Raw genomic sequence first — 22,731 nt, forward strand, 5'->3', positions numbered from 1 at the left:
CAAGTGCTGAATCGCAGCTTGCTGTAGGTGTCCTGTCGGAATGTTTGTTCAACAAATAGAAGTGCAGTGTTACGGTCTTCCCCCCTGTAGTGACCCTACAGGGTGAGGAAAATCTTCTTCTTCCCCTTGCAGGGACTTTAGAAAAAAAACCTGGAAATGACCTGTGGATTCACATATTCATATTGGTTAGGCAAAATCTTCTTCTCAGACATGATTTATTCTATGATACGTATATTACACTGGTTGTCTGAACCTGAATGCACCAAGTAGGTACGCAAGAAAGGAAGAAACTACTTCTATAAGATTTTAAAATGTACAGAACCTGGCCATTTCTTGAGGAATCCTTTGTGCTGTCTGCTGTTGAGGTGCTGTCTGCTGTTGAGGTGTTGTCTGCTGTTGAGGTGCCAACTGCACCTGCCGATTGTCAGCTCGAAGCTGACCATCCAATAAGGCGATTAAATTTCTGGCCGCCTCCTGGATGGAGCCTCTCTGTACGTGAAGGATTGTGCCTTATTAATGTTAGTCTTATTTAGCCGCGCTGATTTAACAGGATATGTGCTACACCCATGGATAAAAGGAAATGTAATCTCTTATGCCAGTGAGAATCAATCGTGAGGAGCAGCACCTGTGCAACATGAGTCACATGGCGTTTAGGACCGCTATCTAGCTAACGTTAGCTGTGCATCAAGCTAGCTCCCCATGTGAATTTAACAATGAGATAACATGGTTGGTTCACGAAATCCCTGCCAGTGTCCAATGTCCAATGTACGGCTAAATTTGTGTTTAAATTTGTGTTTACAAGGTACCCCCAGGATTGTCAAACCTAAATTGTAACACCTAATGAATTGCGGCTCACTGTCATTTGGAACTTCCTTCACCCAGGTGTATTAAGCTGCCACTTGATCGAGCTGCCACTTGGTGTTGAACCAACACTTTCCCATGATCTCTCTTCTCCACCGCTATCACTCTGCTCGACCTTAATTCTCTCACGTTTTGGCACGTTCTGATTTACCCGCTGGAAACCACAGTAAAACGTATACTTTCCTGCTCACGCGAGTGCCCAACCATAGTACAGAGGGCGCAGTGGAAATGCAAAGCTAGTAGCAGTACCTCAAGTGAAGTATGAAAGATTGCAGAATGTTTCGTTTCATGTTCATGAACAGTACACAGAATTGAATTTACTCTACCGTACGATATTAGACTAGCCTAGTGATAATTTACGTCCTTTAAAAAAAAAATCAACCCTTAGAAAATGAAATTCAATACTTAAGACCTTCATTTTGGAAAAAGTAATGTAATACTTTTTGAATACTTTTAAGACTCTGCAGGTACCCTGATTTAGCGGTACTTTGGACACTGGCAGTGAACCAACCACGTTATCTCATTGTTAGCCTCACATGGAGAGCTAGCTTGATGCAATGTCAGTCCAGTTTTCGCGAGGTATGGCTAAATAAAAAAAAATTCAGTCCATTTATCACAAAACATTAAAATAAAAAACTTACCCTAGGTCCTTCGCTTTGGGCCATGTTGACTGGTACTGGACTGAATAGATTGATGAACCCCGTTCGTAAAGGCTGACGATCTGCTAGCTAGAGTTCTAAAGGAGGATTAACGGCTGAACCTTGTTATATATATGGGTATGGGTTACCGAACTAAAGCGAACGCACCATCAACCAGGCGAGCGAGCATTTCATTGGTCAACACTACATCTGGCATTCTATTGGTTGCCCACGAAAAAATCCGCAAGCAGAAAAAATCTGCAAGGAGACTTTTCGCAAGCACGCGGAAAATATGAGTGCAAGCAGGAAATGTGTGCGCGCAACGGTGTATCTGAGTGCGAGCACACAGTTTGAGCGTAAGCACAGCACATTTTGCTCGCAAAGACTAGGTTTTTGAGTGCGAGCACACAGTTTGAGCGTAAGCAGAGCACATTTTGCGTGCAAAGACTGGGTTTTTGAGTGCGAGGGCAGGGTTTCATGCTTGCAAACTGAAAGAACACGCTTACGAATAAAGACAGGGATTAAGCTCCATAGTTTGGTAACTGAAAACAGAGGAGCTCACACACACAATTAACAACCAAATATAAGTTGTTACAAAGCTGAACGCTCGTTCAGAAAGGTAAACCTGTCCAACATTAGCTGGAAAGCTAACGTAACTTTAGGTTACCTACAAGCGGATCTTCCCTATTTAAATGAAGTCCATAATCTACGTTAATATATTGACATGGTGACATATGACAACATTGCAACCTTATTTTGATGCCTAGTTCACACTAAAAATTATTATTTAAAGGCAGGTTTTTGAACGCGTCCCAATATGTCAGTTCAGTGTGACTAGCCTAGTGGGCTAACATACGCCAGATAACAACGGTAGCTAGGGCGAAATGGCAACTTAACAGGATACTAGGGTAGTATAATTAGCTAGGTATCCTAGCTAGTTAGCAAGGTAACTCAAAGAAACTTCAGCAGATGTTGGAAATCCGTTTGGACCAGGAGCCGTCAACCCATTTAAGTCATGCTTACCAGTAACGGCATCTTTAGATGTCTAGGTTTATCTTTTAACGTGGTGCCACACACTTCTGTACTGAATCAGACTTTGCTTGCAAATTGAGCAGATGAATTACACTAAACAGCTTTCCCGCTAACTCCTGCTAGCCAAGGTTAAAGATGTATTCACGCAAATTAGCATTGCGTTGAATAGCCAACTTTCTTATATTTTATTAATTATCTGGCGTGTGCATTTCTGTCATGTTTCGAAAAGGTACTGATTTGACGCCGTTGGTCTAGATTTACAGATAAAGCCATGCGAATACCTGATTGCCTATCTAACCCGTAATCCTGTAGGTGCGTCTGACTGATCAGATGCATTGTAAATGCCATGGCAGTCCATTGTAGAAGCGTCTATGAGAGGGTTTCTAGTGACGGCAAACCACTAAAGAGCAGCTTTCGCCAACCGCTGTTCCAAATAAACGTGGAAAAACAAGTTGTGCTTGCCGTAACTTGAAGTAACCTATGTTGAAATTCATGAACTCTAGCAAACGTAAGCTATTTATGATATATCATCATTGAAATAAAAATCCTACTCAAAAATAGAAACATTTTTCTCTCTCTTTTATTTTCATTTGAAAAATTGTGTCTGTCACGTGGTAATAAATGTTACCTCGTTCAACACATTAATTTGGACGAGGTAACCTTTCCCTGTGTGTGGGATTTTAGGTGGAGGGGCTGCCCTGGGCCTACAATCACACTGGGATCCAAGTCTGCCCGTACTGAACATGTAGTTTTGTTGTTAAGTTAAATATTCTGAATTCAGTTTGTTTGTCTTGATTGCAGCAAAAACCATATAACGTCAGAAGTGATGTCTTCTGTCATTGATTCCACCACCTTAGTCCCCCCTAGGCAAACTATTTGGTGAGCTAAAGTTAGTTCTCAGTCGGACCTTTGTGAATACTTTTCTAACCAGAATTGTATCAATGGTTGCACACAACTTTTTACTCGTTCTTATGAACCTCTAATCTTTTTATGAAACTAAACGTTACAGCTATAGACACAGAAACCCCTATGAAGTCTATGGTTATAATGAACTCAAGTGACCACTATGAATGGCAGTTACATTCTAGATCTGTATGATATGGAATTACTTGCAAAACAACTCACTCACTTGGCAAACAGGGGTTGGAATGCCCCAAAACGACCAACTTTCAGCTACAAAGTGATGGGCAACTAGCAAATCACTGTTATTGTGAACAGGGTTTTTGGTGCTCGAGCTGTCACCAGACATAGGGGTTTCTGTGTCTATAGCTGTAACGTTTAGTTTCATAAAAAGATTAGAGGTTCATAAGAACCGCAGCTGTACATGCCACAGTTGTATTATTTTAATTGGAGATTTTAATATATCCACTCTCTTACTCTCTTTGCGAATTCACTCATGCGTTCTGTCTCTCTCTTTTAATTTTCCCTTTATCTCTCCCCATCTCATCTCTTCATCTTAGTCACTCATTCAGGGTGGGTTTCATTTCTTTAGGTTTTGATGCATTCATTTTCATATTCAAGTGTGTTTTGGTTTAATTGGCATACTCAATTGTTATTATTTACAGTTGTACTAATCCATTTGCGTCATGACACAGTTGCTAAGTGACTTGCTTTGTAGTTATACAGTGCCATTAGAAAGTATGTGAACCCCTTGAGCACCTAAGTGTTTTCTGTTGTTTTACCATGATTTTTTAATTTTTTTTACCACCAATTTTCCATAGATGATATGTAAGTGATCAGTGGTCTGTGGATGTAAAAATAAAGAATGTTCCGGTCATGCAAAATGCTGAGCATGGGAGGACCTTAACTAATCTGAACTAATAATCCAATTCATAAGCACACTATTATATATCAAAATTTCATGGGCTAATCCTCAATCGTTACAACTTTGCTGAAGGTTAAAGGCTCAACTACCAAGTTATTTTGCTGCGCTGTTGGGAAGTTAGCGTTCATGTGATTAGTTAATAAAGTAGTTTAAGCCTTATTCAATTTTAACATAAACACAATCTGAATACATGTTCATTAAGGCCTAAAAAAAATCCTTAACTTCTGTGATTTAGCGTTCAGTCCTCCGTAATGGCAACACACGAAATTAAGCCTAGTAATAACGGTCATGCACTGGGGGCTTTGCTGGTCAGTGACAAGACGTCAAATTGCTTATTGTATAACTTTGGTTATGGTCACTATAGTTATGGAATGTTTGATGTTTGGAACCTGCAAAGTAGAACGTTTCAGAAAACCCCACTTTTGCAAAGCAATTTCCACGAGTGGACGTACAGATATTTTCTCAAAGCGACTACTGTCTCTGCACTTTTTAACACATTTGTCTGGCCAGAAATCTTCTACACAATATGCAGGTCAGATTGCAGGTAATTAGTATTGATGTACTTTGACTGTTTTTAATGGTATTCAGTATTAAATGGTTTTCTGGTATATACAGATATCATTTTTTCCATCAATATGTGTGCTGCCTTTGTATCAAACCCTTAACCTTGGTGTTTCTGGTTCCACCAGTTTAGCTGGAGCACAGTCTAGCTACTGGAGTATGCCCATCAGAAAAACGTGAAAGCAAAAAAAAAAACCTGATTGATTCGATTTTCTCTGTGTCATTAGTGATTGGTTAGGTTTTCTCTGTGTATTAGTGTTTGCCCTACTGCCTGTGCGACAAGAAGAAAGCTGGCTTCTGTCTGGACATGATGTTCTTTAACGAATGTAAGATCCCTCTATTGGATAAAAAGTTGTGAAAATCACAATATCATGGAAATGTCTTGCCCATGCTCTACCTTTCTCTTGTAGAAGATGCTCCTGAGACTGTTCATGAAACAACAGGAGCAGGGCTTAGTACTACATTACTGTGGAGGATGTCATGGAATGTTTTTTCCGTAATGAGAGAAAAATGTTCAGGGAGTGGTGAGTAATCCCGTAGGACTTCAATGTAAAGGAGCCATTTCATTGAAAAATAAGCAAGCAAGATAACACTTCTCTGCTTATTGTTTAGGTCCCCTGACTTAAAGGATACAGGAGATGACCAAACCTGTCTGGTAAGCAAGAGAAATACGCCCGGTAGTGAATTAATTTCACCCGGTAGTAATTATATTATATAATATATTATATAATAATAGTAATTATATTTAATTGGAAGAGAAGGATGTTTATTGGTGTTCTCTGTCATTTTGAATCCATGTTAAAATGAATGAGTGTTGTCACACATATACTGCTGAATTCATATACATTCAGGTTTCTATAATCTTTTTAGTTCAGCTCATTATTTTCAATTAATTGTGTCATTTTAGACTTGGGAGGTAAATACTTATCTCAGGAGAGACTGCCTCTTGTCTGGTGTCTCTTGTAAGGGCGATGAGCTAAAGGACTGTGAACAGCATATCTCCTCTGATCCGTGAGTCCATTCGATGATTAACTATTCTTCAGTTTGGATATGCTGCACCTTGAGTTTGTTTTGCTATTGTTACTATTAGTTTATTTCTGGGTCAGAAAGAGGAGTGCTTTACTCAATGAATTAATCTTTTCTCCTTAACAGAAAGTCACCTGGTAATTATTGACATTCAGAAGACCTCACTTGACCTCAGCATGCCCCTGGTCAGGAGAATCATGAGTGACCTTGAACTCGAGCTACGATACTATCAGTGCTCCCGTCTGCACGCCCAATTGGAGGTAGTGACAGACATTGTCACCAGACTTCTCTTCATCATGAAGACAGACCCCAAAGGCACTCCTTACAATGGCTCCTCCATGCATCTTACAAAAGTGGCAATGGATATCGTCCATGCAGTGCTCAGGAACTTATCGTCTATTGGCCTGGCCACAAACCTGCAAGCACAATACTTAGACTTAAGACATTTGAGATGGCGTGCCGAAATAGGAAAGTGGCTACACTACCAGTTGAAGTGCCACTTTGCCACAATGTTGAAAATGTCCTATGTGAACTAGTGGCAAGATTTGTCCATATCCTTGTCAAGTCAAGTCAAGTCAAGTCTTTTATTGTCAGATGCACAGAACAACTGAGTCGGACTGGGCACTGAAATTCTATGGACAGGACACCGTACCACACTCCCATAACATAACAAGACATAACATAACATACAGTGCCACTTGACAGTATGTGAACCCCTTGAGCACTTAAGAGTTTTCTGTTGTTTTACCATGATTTTTCATTTTTTTCATCACCAATTTTCCATAGATGAAATGTCAGGTTTATGTTTATCATTTGCATGTACTTGTTTAGAGGGAATTGTTTGAGTAGCCACAAAACTACATGAAACATGGAATTAGTGTATTTTCAAAAGTAAGTGAACCCCCAGCTGCATTGGTAAAGGCAAGCAGGTAACAGATTCGGTTAAACATATTTGGGTGCTTAATTAGTCAATTAAGCTAACCAATCAACTGAGACATCCTTAGGAAAAGGGTTGGGCATCACAGATTAAAAGAGAGAGGAAACCAACCAAACTACTGTAGTGCCAATGTGTACCCACACAGATCAACAATATCGAGAGGAAACAAGATATCCGAGAACATCAGGAAGAAGGTTCTGACAGCCCATCAGTCTTGGGAAAGCTATAAGACCATCCCCAAAAGATTCCAGCTCCATCCATCCATCCAAGACAAATCATTTAGAAATAGAGGGCATTCAACATGACCGCATCTCTGCCTAGAAGTGGACGCCCATCAAGACCATCACCAAGAAGCACCAGAAGAAGAATAAATCAGGTAAGAGTCAACCCACACATCACCTCTAAAGAGTTTGGGACCTCTCTGGCAGCATCTGGGGCAAATGTACATGGGTCTACAATCAGACGAAAAATGTTGGTTTTGATCGTGACCAAATAATTCTATCTCGCACTCATCTGTCCAGAGAAGGGACTTCCAGAAGGCCTTTGGTTTATCCAAGTGATCTCAGGCAAAGTTGAAACGGGCAGTTTTGTTCTTTCTTGAGAGCAGAGGCTTCCTTCTAGCAACCCGATCATGAATGTCATGTCTTTTCAATTTTCGTCTGATTGTAGACCCATGTACATTGTACCCATGTAGACCCCTCCATTTCTAAATTATTTGTCTTGGATGGATGGATGGAGCTGGAATCTTTTGGAGATGGTCTTATAGCTTTCCCAAGACTGATGGGCTGTCAGAACCTTCTTCCTGATGTTCTCGAATATCTCGTTTCCTTTCGGCATTGTTGATCTGTGTGGGTACACCTTGGCACTACAGTAGTTTAGTTGGTTTCCTCTCTTTTTTAATTTTAAGTTGCCCAACCCTTTTCCTAAGGATGTCTCAGTTGATTGGTTTGCTTAATTGACTAATTAATCCCCCAAATATGTTTCACCGAATCTGTTACCTGCTTGACTTTACTAATGCAGCTGGGGGTTCACTTACTTTTGAAAATACACTAACTAAATGTAGTTTTTTGGCTACTCAAACAATTCCCTCTTAAAAAGTACATGCAAATGATAAACATAAACCTGACATTCCTTCTATGGAAAATTGGTGATGAAAAAAATGAAAAATAATGGTAAAACAACAGAAAACTCTTAAGTGCTCAAGGGGTTCACATACTTTAAAGTGGCACTGTATTTCACAGGGGAAAGGGAAACTTTTGCTCTGACTAAACGGGTGTATGAACAAAATAAAACATTCACTTGAGAAAACTTTAACACATAGACTACACATTTATTTGGCCTCCAATTTCATTAACATATACTGTATAGTCAATCTATACTTTTACAGTATAACATTGTATTGACATTCGTGGCTTACCTACATAATTGATTTTGAAAACAATGTTTTTTGACGCACTTTAGTTTCAAAGCGCTATATCTTGGAATTCACTTTTGCAACACTGGTCTCACTCACCTGGTGACACTTAATTAGATAAAGAGCAAGAATCATCTTCAAAATGAATAACAACCTGCACAAAAGTCTAAAATGATACCTGTAAACAGTATAGCCTAAATACAAGCTAGCCCCTGGTAGTGTACAGGGTAGTTTACAGTGTATTTATATCCTGAATCCAAACAATGTTAAACTAAAGCTTGTATTGTACTTACTACCAGCTCTCCCTTAAAATGTACTTATGTTTCCTCAGTGAGACTCTTGACTCAGCTTGTTGCTGGCAGGCAAGGTTTATTTGGTGTTCTCCGACAGTGTCAGTATAGAGACACATCAGGTTAGTATGTCAGGAGACTTGTCACCTTCCACCTTCCAAGAACAAACATAACTCAAAACGTACAGGTTATTGCAGGTTTAGGGTCTGACACCAACCAACCATAATTTTCAATATGATCACTCAGCACACACACACAGACACACACACACACACATCTGCATGTTCCAGGGAAGTTCAGGAGAAGCTTCTGATCACATCTGCCAATCTATCTATGGACAGCAAGCAAACATGATTAGATAAAAGGTCACAAACACTGGGCTGTGACACAGACGTGCTTCCAGACACCCTCTGTGCCTTTGAACATGTTTTACAAAAAAAGATACGTCAACTTTCGAAGTTAATCACACCCCTAAATGATGGTGATCATGAAATACAAGTGAATAAATCAAAAACAGACACCAAAACAGACAGAAAAGACACAGCATAACAGATTCTTAATTGGTTCAGGACTTAAAGGTACAATCCACAATTCTGGAGCATTTAGAGCAATTTGCTGAATTTGAGAAAAAGTTTATTGAATTTGAATCGCAGACTGTATGTTTAGGACTGTGTTCCCAAGGCCATAATTTTTAGGCTTTTTTCCTTTATGTGAATGTACTTGTAGCTCCCCTTTGCTTGTGGGAACAGGCCAATGCAGTCAATAGTCAGATTGGTCCAGGGTCCTTCATCTAATTTAGTCAGGTGTGCAAATCCCCCCAGTTTCACCTTTGATGGATTTATTTGTGCACAGACAATCACAGTATTGCACTACCTCCACCAATATAAATTGTCTCTTGCATTTTGTGGGATTGCACCTGAATCACTCTTGCACCTGTTTTCACACATCTCTGAGCCTAGATATGTCCCTCACTCTGCCTTTACCGACATTTAGCCATGAAATCATCAATACCTACAGATGCATGTTGTTCTGATGACAGCTTAACCCAGATAGAACCAGCATAGCTATCAGAGCAGAGTGGCTAACTTTCAACACTTAGAGAAGGGTGAGATTGACAAAGATTGGCCAAAACAGGTGTGTTTTGTGGCGTGAGATGCATTGAAGTCAATGGATTTGTTAATGCTCGCATGAGATAGGACGTAAAAGCATGTGTCTCACACCAAAAGTGCTATATTTGGCAATCCTGAGACAGAGCTGGCCCACATTGGGATGAAGAGACATCAAATATATAGCAAACAGAAACTAAACACTAGTTAATTGACTCAAGCTAGTTAAAGCATGTTGAGTAAAAACCTTTTTTACTCAACATGCTTTAACTAGCTTGAGTCAATTAACTAGTGTTTAGTTTCTGTTTGCTATATATTTGATGTCTCTTCATCCCAATGTGGGCCAGCTTGCCTTTGCAATAAATACTTTCTCCTCTGCTCGCTAAGACTTCTGACTCGGCTCCCTAAGACTTCTGTCTCAGTTCCCTAAGACTTCTGACTCAGCTCCCTTCCGACTCTGCTTGTTTCAGTGTACAGATGCATCAGATGTGAAGGGGCTAGGTGTCTCAAAAATGTTCACCTCCAAAAATCGAGGATACTCAAAACCTACAGCCTAGATACAAGTATCAGCTAAGGGTGTGACACCAGTCACCACTGGGGTTTGGGGTCTGTCCCTACATCAGGACAGTACATATTTTCCCTACCAGGCATTTTCAAAGTACACACAGAGCACATATCAGCATCTTCTAGGAGAATCATGGAGAAACTTTTGACTGATTACTTGTTTTACTCTTCCTATGGTCTGCCAGCACATATTAGCTGAATGGTCACAGGCACTGGGTTGTAACACATGCACAGAGATGGGCAGTATTTCAATTACTTGTATTTGAAATACTAGTTCATTTACTTTTGAGTATTTTGTAATTTGTATTTGATAGGGCCGATAAAAAAAATCGAATGTAATTTGTAACAAAATACTTTAGAGTGGAGTAAATTTGTATTTAAAATACTCAAAATACTTTCTCCCGTGTTTAGACAAAATTAGATTTTTTTCTGTCGGATTCTACCAGTCTATGGTATGGTCTACATCTGATCTGCCTCTAAATGTCATTGTCAAATCAGGCATAAGTCAATTTGCCAAAAGTGTTGCTTCTTATGGCCTGCCCCTTTTTGGGGCGAAAAGCAAATCACCCCAGGTCTCTCTCAGTGACTCTCATGTTAAATCCATTTTTCTCACAAAACAGGGCTCAGGTCGAAAACTTAGATAGCTGTCTTGATCCTTGTCAATTTATCTTCATTAGTACACCGACTAAAAGGAGGTTCTTTCAAAGAGCGAATCGAGTTGTTGCACTGAACGTTAGCCATCTTGACAGAATGTGACTTGATCAAAGCCGTATGATGTCCTAATACGCAATTACGTATGACGAAAGCATGGTGGGGATAGCCCTCCCGGAAGCCATAGAGATTGCAATGAGAGCCCTGTTTTGTGAAAACATGAAAGTCACACAGCTGCTGCCTGCAAAAATATATATATACAAAATCAATCAAGTTGCTGTCTTTTTGTCGTTTTTTAGCTTTGCTTAGTTACACTGACATTCTGTGACTGTTCTTCCTTTTTTACTGGGTTCACCAGAGCTTTGTGTACATTATATAGCCCCGTAGCCAGGGCCCATAGACATATTTATGTCAATCTAAATAGTCTGAATAGCCAAGTCACATTGCCAAAAATACTGATGTATACCTATATTCAGCGAAAAAATTACACTGGCAGGTGTAATAGACAGAATATGTGTGCGGGGGCAGGGGCGTGGTGGCGGCGGTTACAAACATGAAAAAAAGGATACGGATGTTTGGGAACCACTGCCTTACAACACTGACAAGGGCCCGTCATAATAGCCTGCACCTGGGCCCGTAATAACTATGTTAGGCCACTGAATAGCCCAAACCTGAATGTTCTGCTATACCAAATTGAGGGAAAACTGAAAATTCAGAAAAAGTATTTCCTGTATTTAAAAAATACAAAATACATGTATTGTATTTTGTTACATTTTTTGGCAACAGTATTTTGTATTTTATTTTGATACATTTATTTGATGGGTATTTTGTATCAAAATACATTTTGATGTATTTTTGCCCATCTCTGCACATGCATTCAATTATCAAAACTCATAACAAAAAATATATAAAATGGCTCACAAATCACTGCATGAGTTCCGACTGTCTTCAAACGTCCAAAACTTATTTTCAACAGCAGATTCTTTCTCCAATGTACAGGTTTATACGCTGATAAACAATAATAACTATGCTGGGACCTGCTCTTGCTGAGGTGTAGCCAGGTTCATCAGCATCATGCTGTGAGCAATCCCAGTCACTATGCCTGAACCTTTGGAGCTCTTCTGCATGCTGACAATGTCCCCACTGCTCCGCTCAGCCTCTGCCTTATGGAAGAATCCCCTCATTGTGGACTGGAAGTTGTTGGTAACAAAGCAGTAGACCACAGGGTCCAGGCAGCTGTTGAGGCTGCTGAGGGTTACGGTGATGTGGTAGGCTACCACATGATGTGGCAATTCAGGGTGAAAGTAGACCAAGACCTGTCGTACATGGAAGGGAGTGAAACAGATGGTGAAGATGACGAGTACAGTTGTCAGCAGCTGCACTGCCCGTCGCCTGCGCTCACGGCTCTGCTGCATTAGGCCGGGGTTGGCCAGAGCGCACACAATTCGCACGGTGAACACCACAATGATCACCAGCGGCAGGAAGAACTCAAACACGGTTAGGGCAAAGAGACGCGTCAGACAGCAGGTCAGGAAAGAGTATGTGACAACCACAGCAAACAGCCAGATGCAGACACACGCCACCTTGGCCACATTGGGGCTACGCCACTTCCGCGAGGCCTCCACCTGCACTATGGCCAGGTATCGGTCCACACAGATGCTAGTGAGGAAGAGGATACTGCAGTACATATTGACAAAGTAACTGAAGATGTGCACATAGGAACAGTTGAGACATTTACCACCACTGTAGTAGAGGATAATGCGTGTGGGTAAAGATAGGTTGACCAGGAGGTCAGTGATTGCCAGGTTGATGGTGTAGATGACAGAGGTGGTCTTGGGCTTGGTGCGAAAACAGAAGATATAAAGGGCAAGGCTGTTGAGGACAATTCCCACCATGAAAATAAGGGTGTTGATGACCACCAGTGCAATCCATAGGCTGTAGAAGTCATCGTAGAGTCCTTCATCTAGGTGGGCGAGGCGGTTCAGGTAGGGTTCTCTGGTGACTCTGGAAACATTAGTGGTGAGCATGGGACAGAGGGTTGTTGAGATGTTTATAGTAGAGGACAACTCCATTCCACTGCCACTGGCTCTCTGTCTGATCAAAAACAAACACATATAAGGATTCAGTAGAAAACATCATTTGTCATTTTATATATGAGGTTTTTTTTTTTTACTATTTCTACTATTTTGCCGTTTGCTATTTGTATACCACAAGTAAAAATAAAAACTTGGAAAATGTAAGGAGGTAAATGTAAAAACACTGATGCACTGATCCAGAGATGCTCTCAAAAAAGTCCTCAACATGGGGAAGGACGCTTTTCCATTAGATTGAAAATAAATCCAATATAAATATATGAATCCAAAAATAAATACCATGTGATACTGACACTGGGAAAATTCTATGCCATGAAATGAAAACTCCAGTGGATGATCAGAGTGATGACATCACCGGATAAGGTCATAGAGAGGCGGAAACATAATGAGATTAGCTTGTTGGAAGGGCTGGTTATCAGAGGGGAGAGTTGTGTTTAGAGCTGAGATTCTCATGACTGTTGCACAGGTACAGTAGTTAAGGTATGAGCAGTTTCTCTTTACTGTGAGTTGTTCGTGAATCATTGGTGTTAGGGAATCGCTACCCTGCGCCTTGTTAGATGATATTTTTTGCTCATCCAACAGCTGGCAGTCAAACCTTTCTTTTACAAAAAAAGTTACCTCAGTTGCATGTCTAAATCAGTGGGGGAAAAGACACTGAAAGGTGCTCTGTTCTGGAGAGGTATTAGGTATATTAGGTATACCTCTCCAGAACAGAGCACTTTTCAGTGTCTTTTCATAGCAGTTTTTGGGTTTCTGTCCAGGCTAATTCAGCTCAATTTGGTAGGCAAAGCAACATGATAAAACTTGAGATGCATTTCCACAACAATGTTTGTGCCTCAGCAGCAGGCAGCGGTTGCATACCGTAACCTAAGTATTCAATTATGTGGATGCTAAAACTTCACCCGCAAAAGACAGGTTTGACTGCCAGCTGTTGGATGAGCAAAAAATATCATCTAACAAGGCGCAGGGTAGCGATTCCCTAACACCAATGATTCACTAACATTCTGGCACACAAAGGCAGTCAACACACATACTCTGCCATTCAAATATAAATCAGTGAATCTTCAAAATGGATTAATGCTTTCCATTCATTGTGTGCAATGCACCTTATGGAGATCTAGGGAGAACCTTGTACTCATTCCCCGGCAGATCGTCTGTTGTCTTTGCCTTCTCGCCACAGTTAGAGATGACAATCAAGACTCTTTTCATTAGTGGTGCTTTGGTGGTAGAATGACATACCCTGTGGTATTCGATTAAGTGACGGTAGCCACGGTAGCTTACATTTTAAGGGTGCCACAAAGTGTCTAAACCCTATGGAGTCTGAGGCCTGTCAGGGAGCTTTGAGGTAGTTTGACATGCCTACATATGCTATTATTTAGAACAAACGAGCAATAACATACTGTATGCTATTATATAAAACAAACTCAGCAACAATAATCTCAGAGCATTGAGAATATCATATTAGTTTTTTAGTGGTGCTGAGATTTGTCCAAGATAAAAATGAAAAGAAAGTTAGTTTGTGGCCGAGACTTCTAAGCTCTGAGCGATGTAGACAGAAGTGTTAGCTGCATATACGTAGGTAATTAAACCATTCATCAGTTTTCTGTTACTAAACTTGCGTATGGGTTAGTCCCCACTCTCACTGGCGGAGGTAATGTCCTATCAGTGTGGAATGTCACTGTGGCCCTCTCTGACCCCTCCACAATCATTTTGCAAAGTGAGTGTGAACTTAAATAAAAGAACATGGAATGAAGTCCTTTTTACACTCAATCGAAAATGCAGTTGTTTTAAGCATGCAGTTGGTCCAATATTTACAATGGCAGAAACTTGCAGCCTTTCAAATGCACATCCTCGACATACCATATGCATTCCCCATTCACGACCACACACACAATGCACATCCTAAGCATACCTCTACAATGCTGACAATTAAAACAAAACCAGCCTACACATCAGTTAGTTGAGTACAAGTACACTACAAAGCATTAGGACTGACTGGTTATTGCTGCAGTCAAATCGATATGTGGCAGTTGAAAAGGTGCCAAAAAAGACTGGAAAAATAACACGTATGAAGAACAATGAATAATATGCACAGTCACATAATAACATCTCAAGAAGAACAATGAAAAAATGCGCAGTCACATAATTACATCTAGAGAAGAACAATGAATAATATGCGCTGCCACATAACTAGATCTAAAGAAGAACAATGAATAATATGCACAGTCACATAATAACATCTAAAGGAGAACAATGAATAATATGCGCAGTCACAAAATTCCATCTACAAGCAACAGGGATGTGATGTCATTCTGTCCTCCTTTGATGTGCAAGACAAATGACTTAGGAGATTACAGTGCTGGAGAACATTTTGTTTTGTAATAAGTCATTTAACCTCCGGTCCTTTCCATGTCTACCATAACTCTGTCTTTTTAAAAACTTTTTATTTATGAACACAGCACTGTAAGCTGACCTACAGAACATTCCTGCCAACCCACAGGAAGAATCCAGAGGGCATACAACATGGACAGCACAGTGCTATAGAGCTTCTTTAAGGGTTAAACAAGGGAAGAAAATACTACAAAGGGAGAAAACAGAAAATAAAAAAACAAACAAAAAACAAAGCAAAACATGAGGTCGTAGAGATAATGTGTACAAGTTATAATCAGTCAGGAATGGCTAGTTAATTTACATTGTTAGAACTAGGTCATTTATGTAAATGGGCCATTTTCCCCATCTCTTTACTCCAATCTCTTTTTGGAGCCGTATGGAATATGTCATCTGTTCAAGGACGTGTAAATGTTTCACAATACCAACAAACGTGCCCACAGTAGGAGCGTCTTTCTGAAGCCAATATTTTGTGATCGCCTTTTTCCCAGCTGCCAACATAATTTTTAAAAGATACTCATCGTCTTTGGACAATCCCTCAGGGAAATGGCACAAGTAAAGATAAATGAATGTTACATCCACACTAAAACCCAAAACCTTATCAATGACTTCTGTCACATCCTTCCAGTAGATTCGGATTGAGGGGCACAGCCAGAATACATGGGCGTGGTCTACCATGCTTTCTCCACATTCCCTCCAGCACCCTAACTGAGTGTCTGTTTGTTTACCTTTTTGTTTAGGGGTTTTAAAAAATCGAATCAAATTTTTCCAGCAAAAGTCTCTCCAACCAAAAGAGTTAGTAGTAGAGGACTGTGTTTTCCAAGCGTTCATCCACATGTCCTCTGTTATTTCAATGTCCAGTTCTTTTTCCCACTGTTGCTTCACATACTCTTTGGAGTCCTTTTTGAGTGATGTGATGCCATGGTACAGTCTGCTTATCATACCTTTACAGTTCCTACCATTATAGGCATCAACAAACAGCTGGACAACAGTTGACAATTCCCTCTGTACCATAACTCTGTCTTAACATTGCATCATATCCTCCTGGACTGTCTCTCTGTCCTAGTCAAAAGGAATCCCTGTGGCCTAACAATAATATCCAGACCAAAGCTTAAAGCTTCAACACATTGAGGTACTGCTTACTTATGTGTGCAAACAGTAAGGCAGAGCCTCATCCCTGACATAGGAGAAAGCCTCAGGCATTTGCAGGATATACATATATATATCTATACACTATATTGTCATTCTATAGGTGTATGATCCAGATCCTCTAGTCATGTAAACTTCTGTCTTTTCAGCAGCCGTAGAGAGTGACATCTCAAAAGCACTGGCATTCTGATTTATATTACAATTCTACCCTTTCCTTGTTTTTATCATAGTGTCTTTGAAAATAGAAACTATGTGCATGTAAATGAAGCCAGTTTATACTCCATTAAAACAAATAGGCTTTTAGATCAGTAGTATCAGCCAGGTCCTTAGAAAGATGATAGTCATGTCCAGGCACAGTAGACCTTCTTAGGAGAGCTCAAGTCAACCGTCTTGACTCTATTTCAGCTGCCACTCCTTCAGTGAGCTAGAGGATGTCAGAGTCTGGGAGCCAGCGAGAGTTAGTACCCTCTTCCACCCTGCCTGGGAGCAGAGGAGCATGAGTAATGCTATGCAAATAAATACCCATCAGTGAATCTCAGGGCAGATATTAATGGAGGCAGGATGTGTGACCCACTGATGAGCCACAGTTGATGCCACAGAGCAAATGTTAAAACTAGTCACTAAGGGGTTATGTAAATGACTAAATAGGGTTTAGGCTAGTTTAGAACTAGTCACTAAGTGGTTATGTAAAAGTCTAAATAGGGTGTAGGCTAGTTTAGAACTAGTCACTAAGGGCCTGATTTACTAATATGCGAGCGCTTCTTAATCTGCGTTCGCAAATTAACGCACGGTGTTTTTGCGCATTTTACTTGGTATTTATCAAGCCAGATCTGCGCTGGGCAAACTGTGCTTACTCCGCCCTTTAAAGAGCCTGATTTACTAAGATTGATTTGCGAACGCATCTTTGCCAGGCGCACATTAACGCACGGTGATTCCCCGCATTTTCCGTGATATTTATCAAGCCAGATACGCGCTGGGCAAACTTTCCAGCAAGTTACTGCCACCATGGAGATTCGAGGAAGAAAAAACTAAGGTTCAGCGAATAGTTAGCGAATAGATAGCGAGATAGATATATTTCACGTTCGCTCAATCACTGAACCTGATTCAATGGGTTATATTGTTGTTTTGCCCGCCATCATCTACAGCGAGATGTTTAAAAGAACACGATTATAAATAATATGCTATTGGTGGCATTAATGCATAAACTGTCTATTATAACAATATATATGTGTACATGGCGAGATTAATACGTTCTACAAGGGACATGGGTTCACTACAATATATCCCCACTGAAACAAATACATTTACCAAGTAGACAGGCCTCTCCAAAATCACCGTTGCTCAATCATGGATAAATGGCACTATTCCGAAAGATAAAACTGTCATGGACAGACCACTTCCACGTAAGTAATGGTCATGTTGGCATCACATATGACCTGGACATTCATTGAATATGTGTGCTTTCTGTTTCGGTAAACGTGTTCGCGGATTGAAGGTGGGACTGTTTGCATGTGGGTGCGATCAATTTCTCCAATTACGTTCGGAAAGTTTAATTTCATATATATGAATATATATGAATTATACGAGTTGAAACAAATATTTCTGTTCGCTGTCTCTGTCTATGTCTTTGCCTTGCTGCTGCCATATCAACGTTTTCAGACTCAGTGGAAATGCGCTTGGTTAAGACGTGCTTTTATGAGGCGGAGAATTAGCCTGCAAATCAGAGATGTGCGCTCGCCGGGCAGTTTAGTAAATACCACGCAGTTCATCATTAGGCGCACTCCTCCCATTAAATAGCGCTACACGCCTACGTTACCACCCACGTTTCCGAACCATCCCACCTGTTTGCAGGTACACACCCTCAAAGCGTTAATATGCGCTGCGCCAGCTTAGTAAATACCGTTTTTCGTTACGACCGCTATTTTACGCCAGAAAATGGGCGCAATCCTGTTAGTAAATCAGGCCCTAAGTGGTTATGTAAAATACTAAATACAGTTTAGGCTAGTTTAAGTTGTATGTCTGAAGAAGCTGGCCAATTATGTTAGAAGGTGGCAGCAACAGTCATTTGAAACCCTATTGGCCACAAACTCTCAAATTAGTTATTAGAATCTATAATGTCAAACAATATCACTTTGCCACGTATTGATGACAATGTTTTTGCCATTTAATACTGAACAAATGTAGCATCATGTTTCATAAACTGAAATAGAACTTCTTGCTGTTTTTCCATTTCCTTACAAAAGGCTTATTTCTCTTCAATTCTGTGAATAAATTAATATACTGTATGTAGCCATCTGCATGTAGACTACATTACTGTCTAATGCATTGACTGATCTCCTTTTACATGAATTATAATCTGTATGCATAGAAAAAAAGTGGTACAATTCATTTTCAGATAGTGCTATTTTCATTTTGATGTGACACACTGCCGATGTGGTGAAATGTCTTGACTTACCTGTGCATGAAGAGAGGGTGAGGCTCCTACTCTTGTAGATCAAACTAAAGGAGAGGGCCGGTGTCCAGCCCAAAGGCTTTTGATATATCTTCCTCTTTTTGAAGTCCCACACTTCTTAAATGGCTCTCTGTGCCCCTTTTCTTTGCTTCTGTAACATACTCTGATGCTCTTCTCAAGCAGAATGGAGGAGGCACCCTGTCCATGGGAGTGTATGTGTGTGTGTGTGTGTGTGTGTGTGTGTGTGTGTGTGTGTGTGTGTGTGTGTGTGTGTGTGTGTGTGTGTGTGTGTGTGTGTGTGTGTGTGTGTGTGTGTGTGTGTGTGTGTGTGTGTGTGTGTGTGTGTGGTGTGGTGTGTGGTGTGTGTGGGTGTGTGTGGGTGTGTATGCGTGTGAACGGTTCCAGTGCAGAATTACTGCTCTCTCCCCCACTGTCCCCCTCTGGGAGGAAGTTTATATTAAAACGTGACACCACAGAGAGGGACGTCCAGACTGGAAGCTGCCTAGGCAAATACTAGATTTTTTTTTGTTATACATGACTCCTCTCAGTACAATTTTTTTTCACAATGTATTTCAAAGTGAACTCTGTGAAGTATTCTTCTATTCTGTACATTTTGGTATAGTTGATATTGTTAATTTAAGAGGAGGCCACAAAACAAAATGATCAGAAAGTACAAATGATATGTTTACATTTCCATTTCATTTTCAATCCTGGAACAGCTTTGCAAACAGTAGTTCTAATACAGGTATTAAAAACTTACTGGAATAAAACAAACTGCATACTTCTGATGTATTATTTCCTCATGAAGACAGCAGGTGTGCTGTCAAACCTGCCATGGAGAGGCAGGAATGGGTGTCTTGACTCAGACCGTGATCAGTCAGACACGTGGCCAATTACCGTCAGACATTGTTTGCTGTGGAACAGGAAGGATTAGATCAGGCTTTAATTGTGGTTGTTAAATACTCAGTGGAGGCTGTGACAGTTGGCTTCAGCCCACCTTAAACAGTGTGTCCTGGTGACAAAGCACAGAGCGCTGTGTTCAATCTCACTGGCCCGTCTGCCCTCAGGTCTCTCCACACCCAGAACACATGACCCATACACCCATATACCCTTACACAGTCATCATCAGATCCTCAGATCATTTACCCACTCCATGAGAGCAACAGTAAGTACACCTCCTATCTCAAACTATGTCCACACATCCCTTCAAAAAGGAAGTTGAAATGTATAGGATACAAAAGTGCAGCATTTAGTTACAATTATTTCCTACAAAAGGATTATTGAAAAAGTGACAATATGAAATGTAAAAACAAGCCATCTGGTTTTTGTTGGGGACACAAACAAGGAACAGGAAGCATGTCGACTCACAGGCATTGTTCATTTCTTTGCACACAGATTGGCACTAGTGAATCTTGGTTCATCACCCTCACAAGTAAACCAATTTAGGCCACTTCGAGTTGCTTTGTGGGTGAGGTTCATTTACACAGTTAATGTCGCAGTTTCTGATGAACATGAAAATATTTCATTGTGCATGAGACTCACATACAGTTGGCTTCCACCTCACATTCTGTTTTGCATCATTTCAGCTTGTCAAGCTGTTTTAAACATGGCCTGCTCAGCCAGTCGTCCTCTGCAGGAGAACTCTGATGTCATTTCGAATATCCCTCTATGGCATGATGGACTAGTTATCCTCTGGTCACCTTTCCCTTAAAAACAATGAACCAGCGGTGACTGAGTGGTATGGGAGATAAACGCATAGGATAGCCAAGGAGGAAGTCACATTGAAGTGCATAGCTTGCGAAAGTGAAGTGCTAACAATGCCACAGCCAAAACATCAAAAAGGCAGCTCTCAAGATCTGCTTTCAAACCATTTTTTTTATCTGCATTTGAGAACTTATCTGCAAAACACTGTGGGTAAATCAGACTCAGGTCAGATGTCTGGCTCCTGGGTAATAAGCCAAATTCGTTAATGTTGATGATCCATATGAAGAAGCCTGAACAGGAACAGGCCCAGCAGAGGGAACCAGGAGACGGGTCAAGGGGACAGCCTTTTGACCTCTTCTGCTCCAACAATGTCATGGAAAATCTTTCTCCGGAATAGAGCGAAACATGAGAGTTTGAGGCAGGCCCCTGCTTAGTGTCAGTGGACAGCAGTAAAAGCCACCGCACTGTCATCTCCAGAACCATTCTTTGAGGAACTCATCCCCCCCTGAGCACTGCACTGGATCGTACTGTGGAGGAGACAGGCAACGGACTGCAGTCACTCCATCGCTCATCCTCTTCCACCTAAAAACTCTCTACACACACTAGCCAAAGTCCTCTCCACATGTACACACGCAGCACTAAGTAGGAAGGGATAGAATCAGAAGAGAAAGTGTTTTAGGATGTTTGCACAAGGTCTCTGGAAAAGCGGTTGTGGGATTAGGAGGAGAGCTTGGGGATGGAACACGGTAAGGAGTATGTTCCACAATAGGAATTTCACCTGAACACGGGATTCAACACTTCCACATCCACTCTCTCCTAAGACTCATAGTCTTAGTGCCCTCCGGTGAGAAAACGGAATAAACTGTTCAAAGTAAACAGAATCCATCTGAAGAATATCAACATTAGATGCAACGTTTTACTATTAAGAGATACCAAGAATAATCTCTAAATCTCATGCTGATATACTGTGCTTGTTAGAGAATTTTACTTTGTGTCCTCTGACTTTTATTTTAAACCTTAGCTATTTGTGAAGTAGGTTCTTATGAACACTTAACAACAATGACCTCATCAAAGACTCCCACTGTGCATATAGCACCTTTATAACTAGTATAATCGAGTACATCCGCTATTGGGGAAGACTATAGAAGGCTGATTCATTTATTATTTCCTTTGCAGTCAGTTGATTGGTCTACAGGCGTACATTTTACAGATATGACCAGGACTTTTTTCTATGGACACTAATCATACCTACAGAAACAATCGCCCCAGGAGAGGTTCAAGAAGTAGAAGCATGTACAGTCGACTTTACAGTGTCATGCTGACATTAAGGCATATACATTCAAACGCATACTTGGCTTTGGGCTTCTGGAAAGGCATCATCACGACCAGACCTGTTCTGTTTACCCTAGTTCAACGTGTCATCACATGTTCCTCTTGGGTCTACTAAAGACTAGTAAATACAATCTATGTACGTCTACCATCATGGCAAATGTCTCTTTACTCTGACACCTCATATACTTTAGTGGGTCTAGCAAAATATTAAACAGGCTGCACCTCTGTGAAAATACCATCAGAACACCAAGATTTTTCAGAAGCTCTAGCAGGGGGTGTATGACAAGACGTTTATATATTACTAACTACCACTGCTTAAGGTGTTATCACACAGGCCATTAATCATTCCACATGCTGATTGGGAAATGTTGGCACTTCGCATAATCAGAGAACGAATTGCAAAGAGCAGCCTGATTTGCAAAAATAACACAGCATGAGATTAGAATGCCTCCAACTCCCACAGCAGAATATAATTATAGTTGATGAATGCTTCCACACCAGGAAATAATTGTACATTTTCATACAGTGATGCGCTGTGGTAAGAATCCTCCACTAGATGACACTCTTGTCTCATAAGGTAAATAATTCAAATAAATGAGCAGGTTTAATTTCCACAAACAAAGCCAAGCGGTTTTTCAAATAACTTTATTTTAAAACATTAAAATCATTATTTAAATTAGATTTAAAAAATCTCACAGTTCAAGCTTA

At 40.6% G+C, this 22,731-nt stretch overlaps 1 protein-coding gene across 1 annotated transcript; it reads right to left on the reverse strand.

Moving 5' to 3' along the window:
* Positions 1-11,930: 11,930 nt before the first annotated feature.
* On the reverse strand, positions 11,931-12,977 carry gpr20 (G protein-coupled receptor 20; the record flags this gene model as incomplete). Its single annotated transcript, XM_080858602.1, has 1 exon — positions 11,931-12,977. The coding sequence occupies one exon, from the start codon at positions 12,975-12,977 to the stop codon at positions 11,931-11,933; it is 1,047 nt and encodes a 348-aa protein (XP_080714728.1).
* Between the last annotated feature and the right edge of the window lie 9,754 nt (positions 12,978-22,731).

Source organism: Sprattus sprattus, assembly GCF_963457725.1.
Source record: "Sprattus sprattus genome assembly, chromosome: 19".
NCBI classification, from domain to species: domain Eukaryota; kingdom Metazoa; phylum Chordata; class Actinopteri; order Clupeiformes; family Clupeidae; genus Sprattus; species Sprattus sprattus.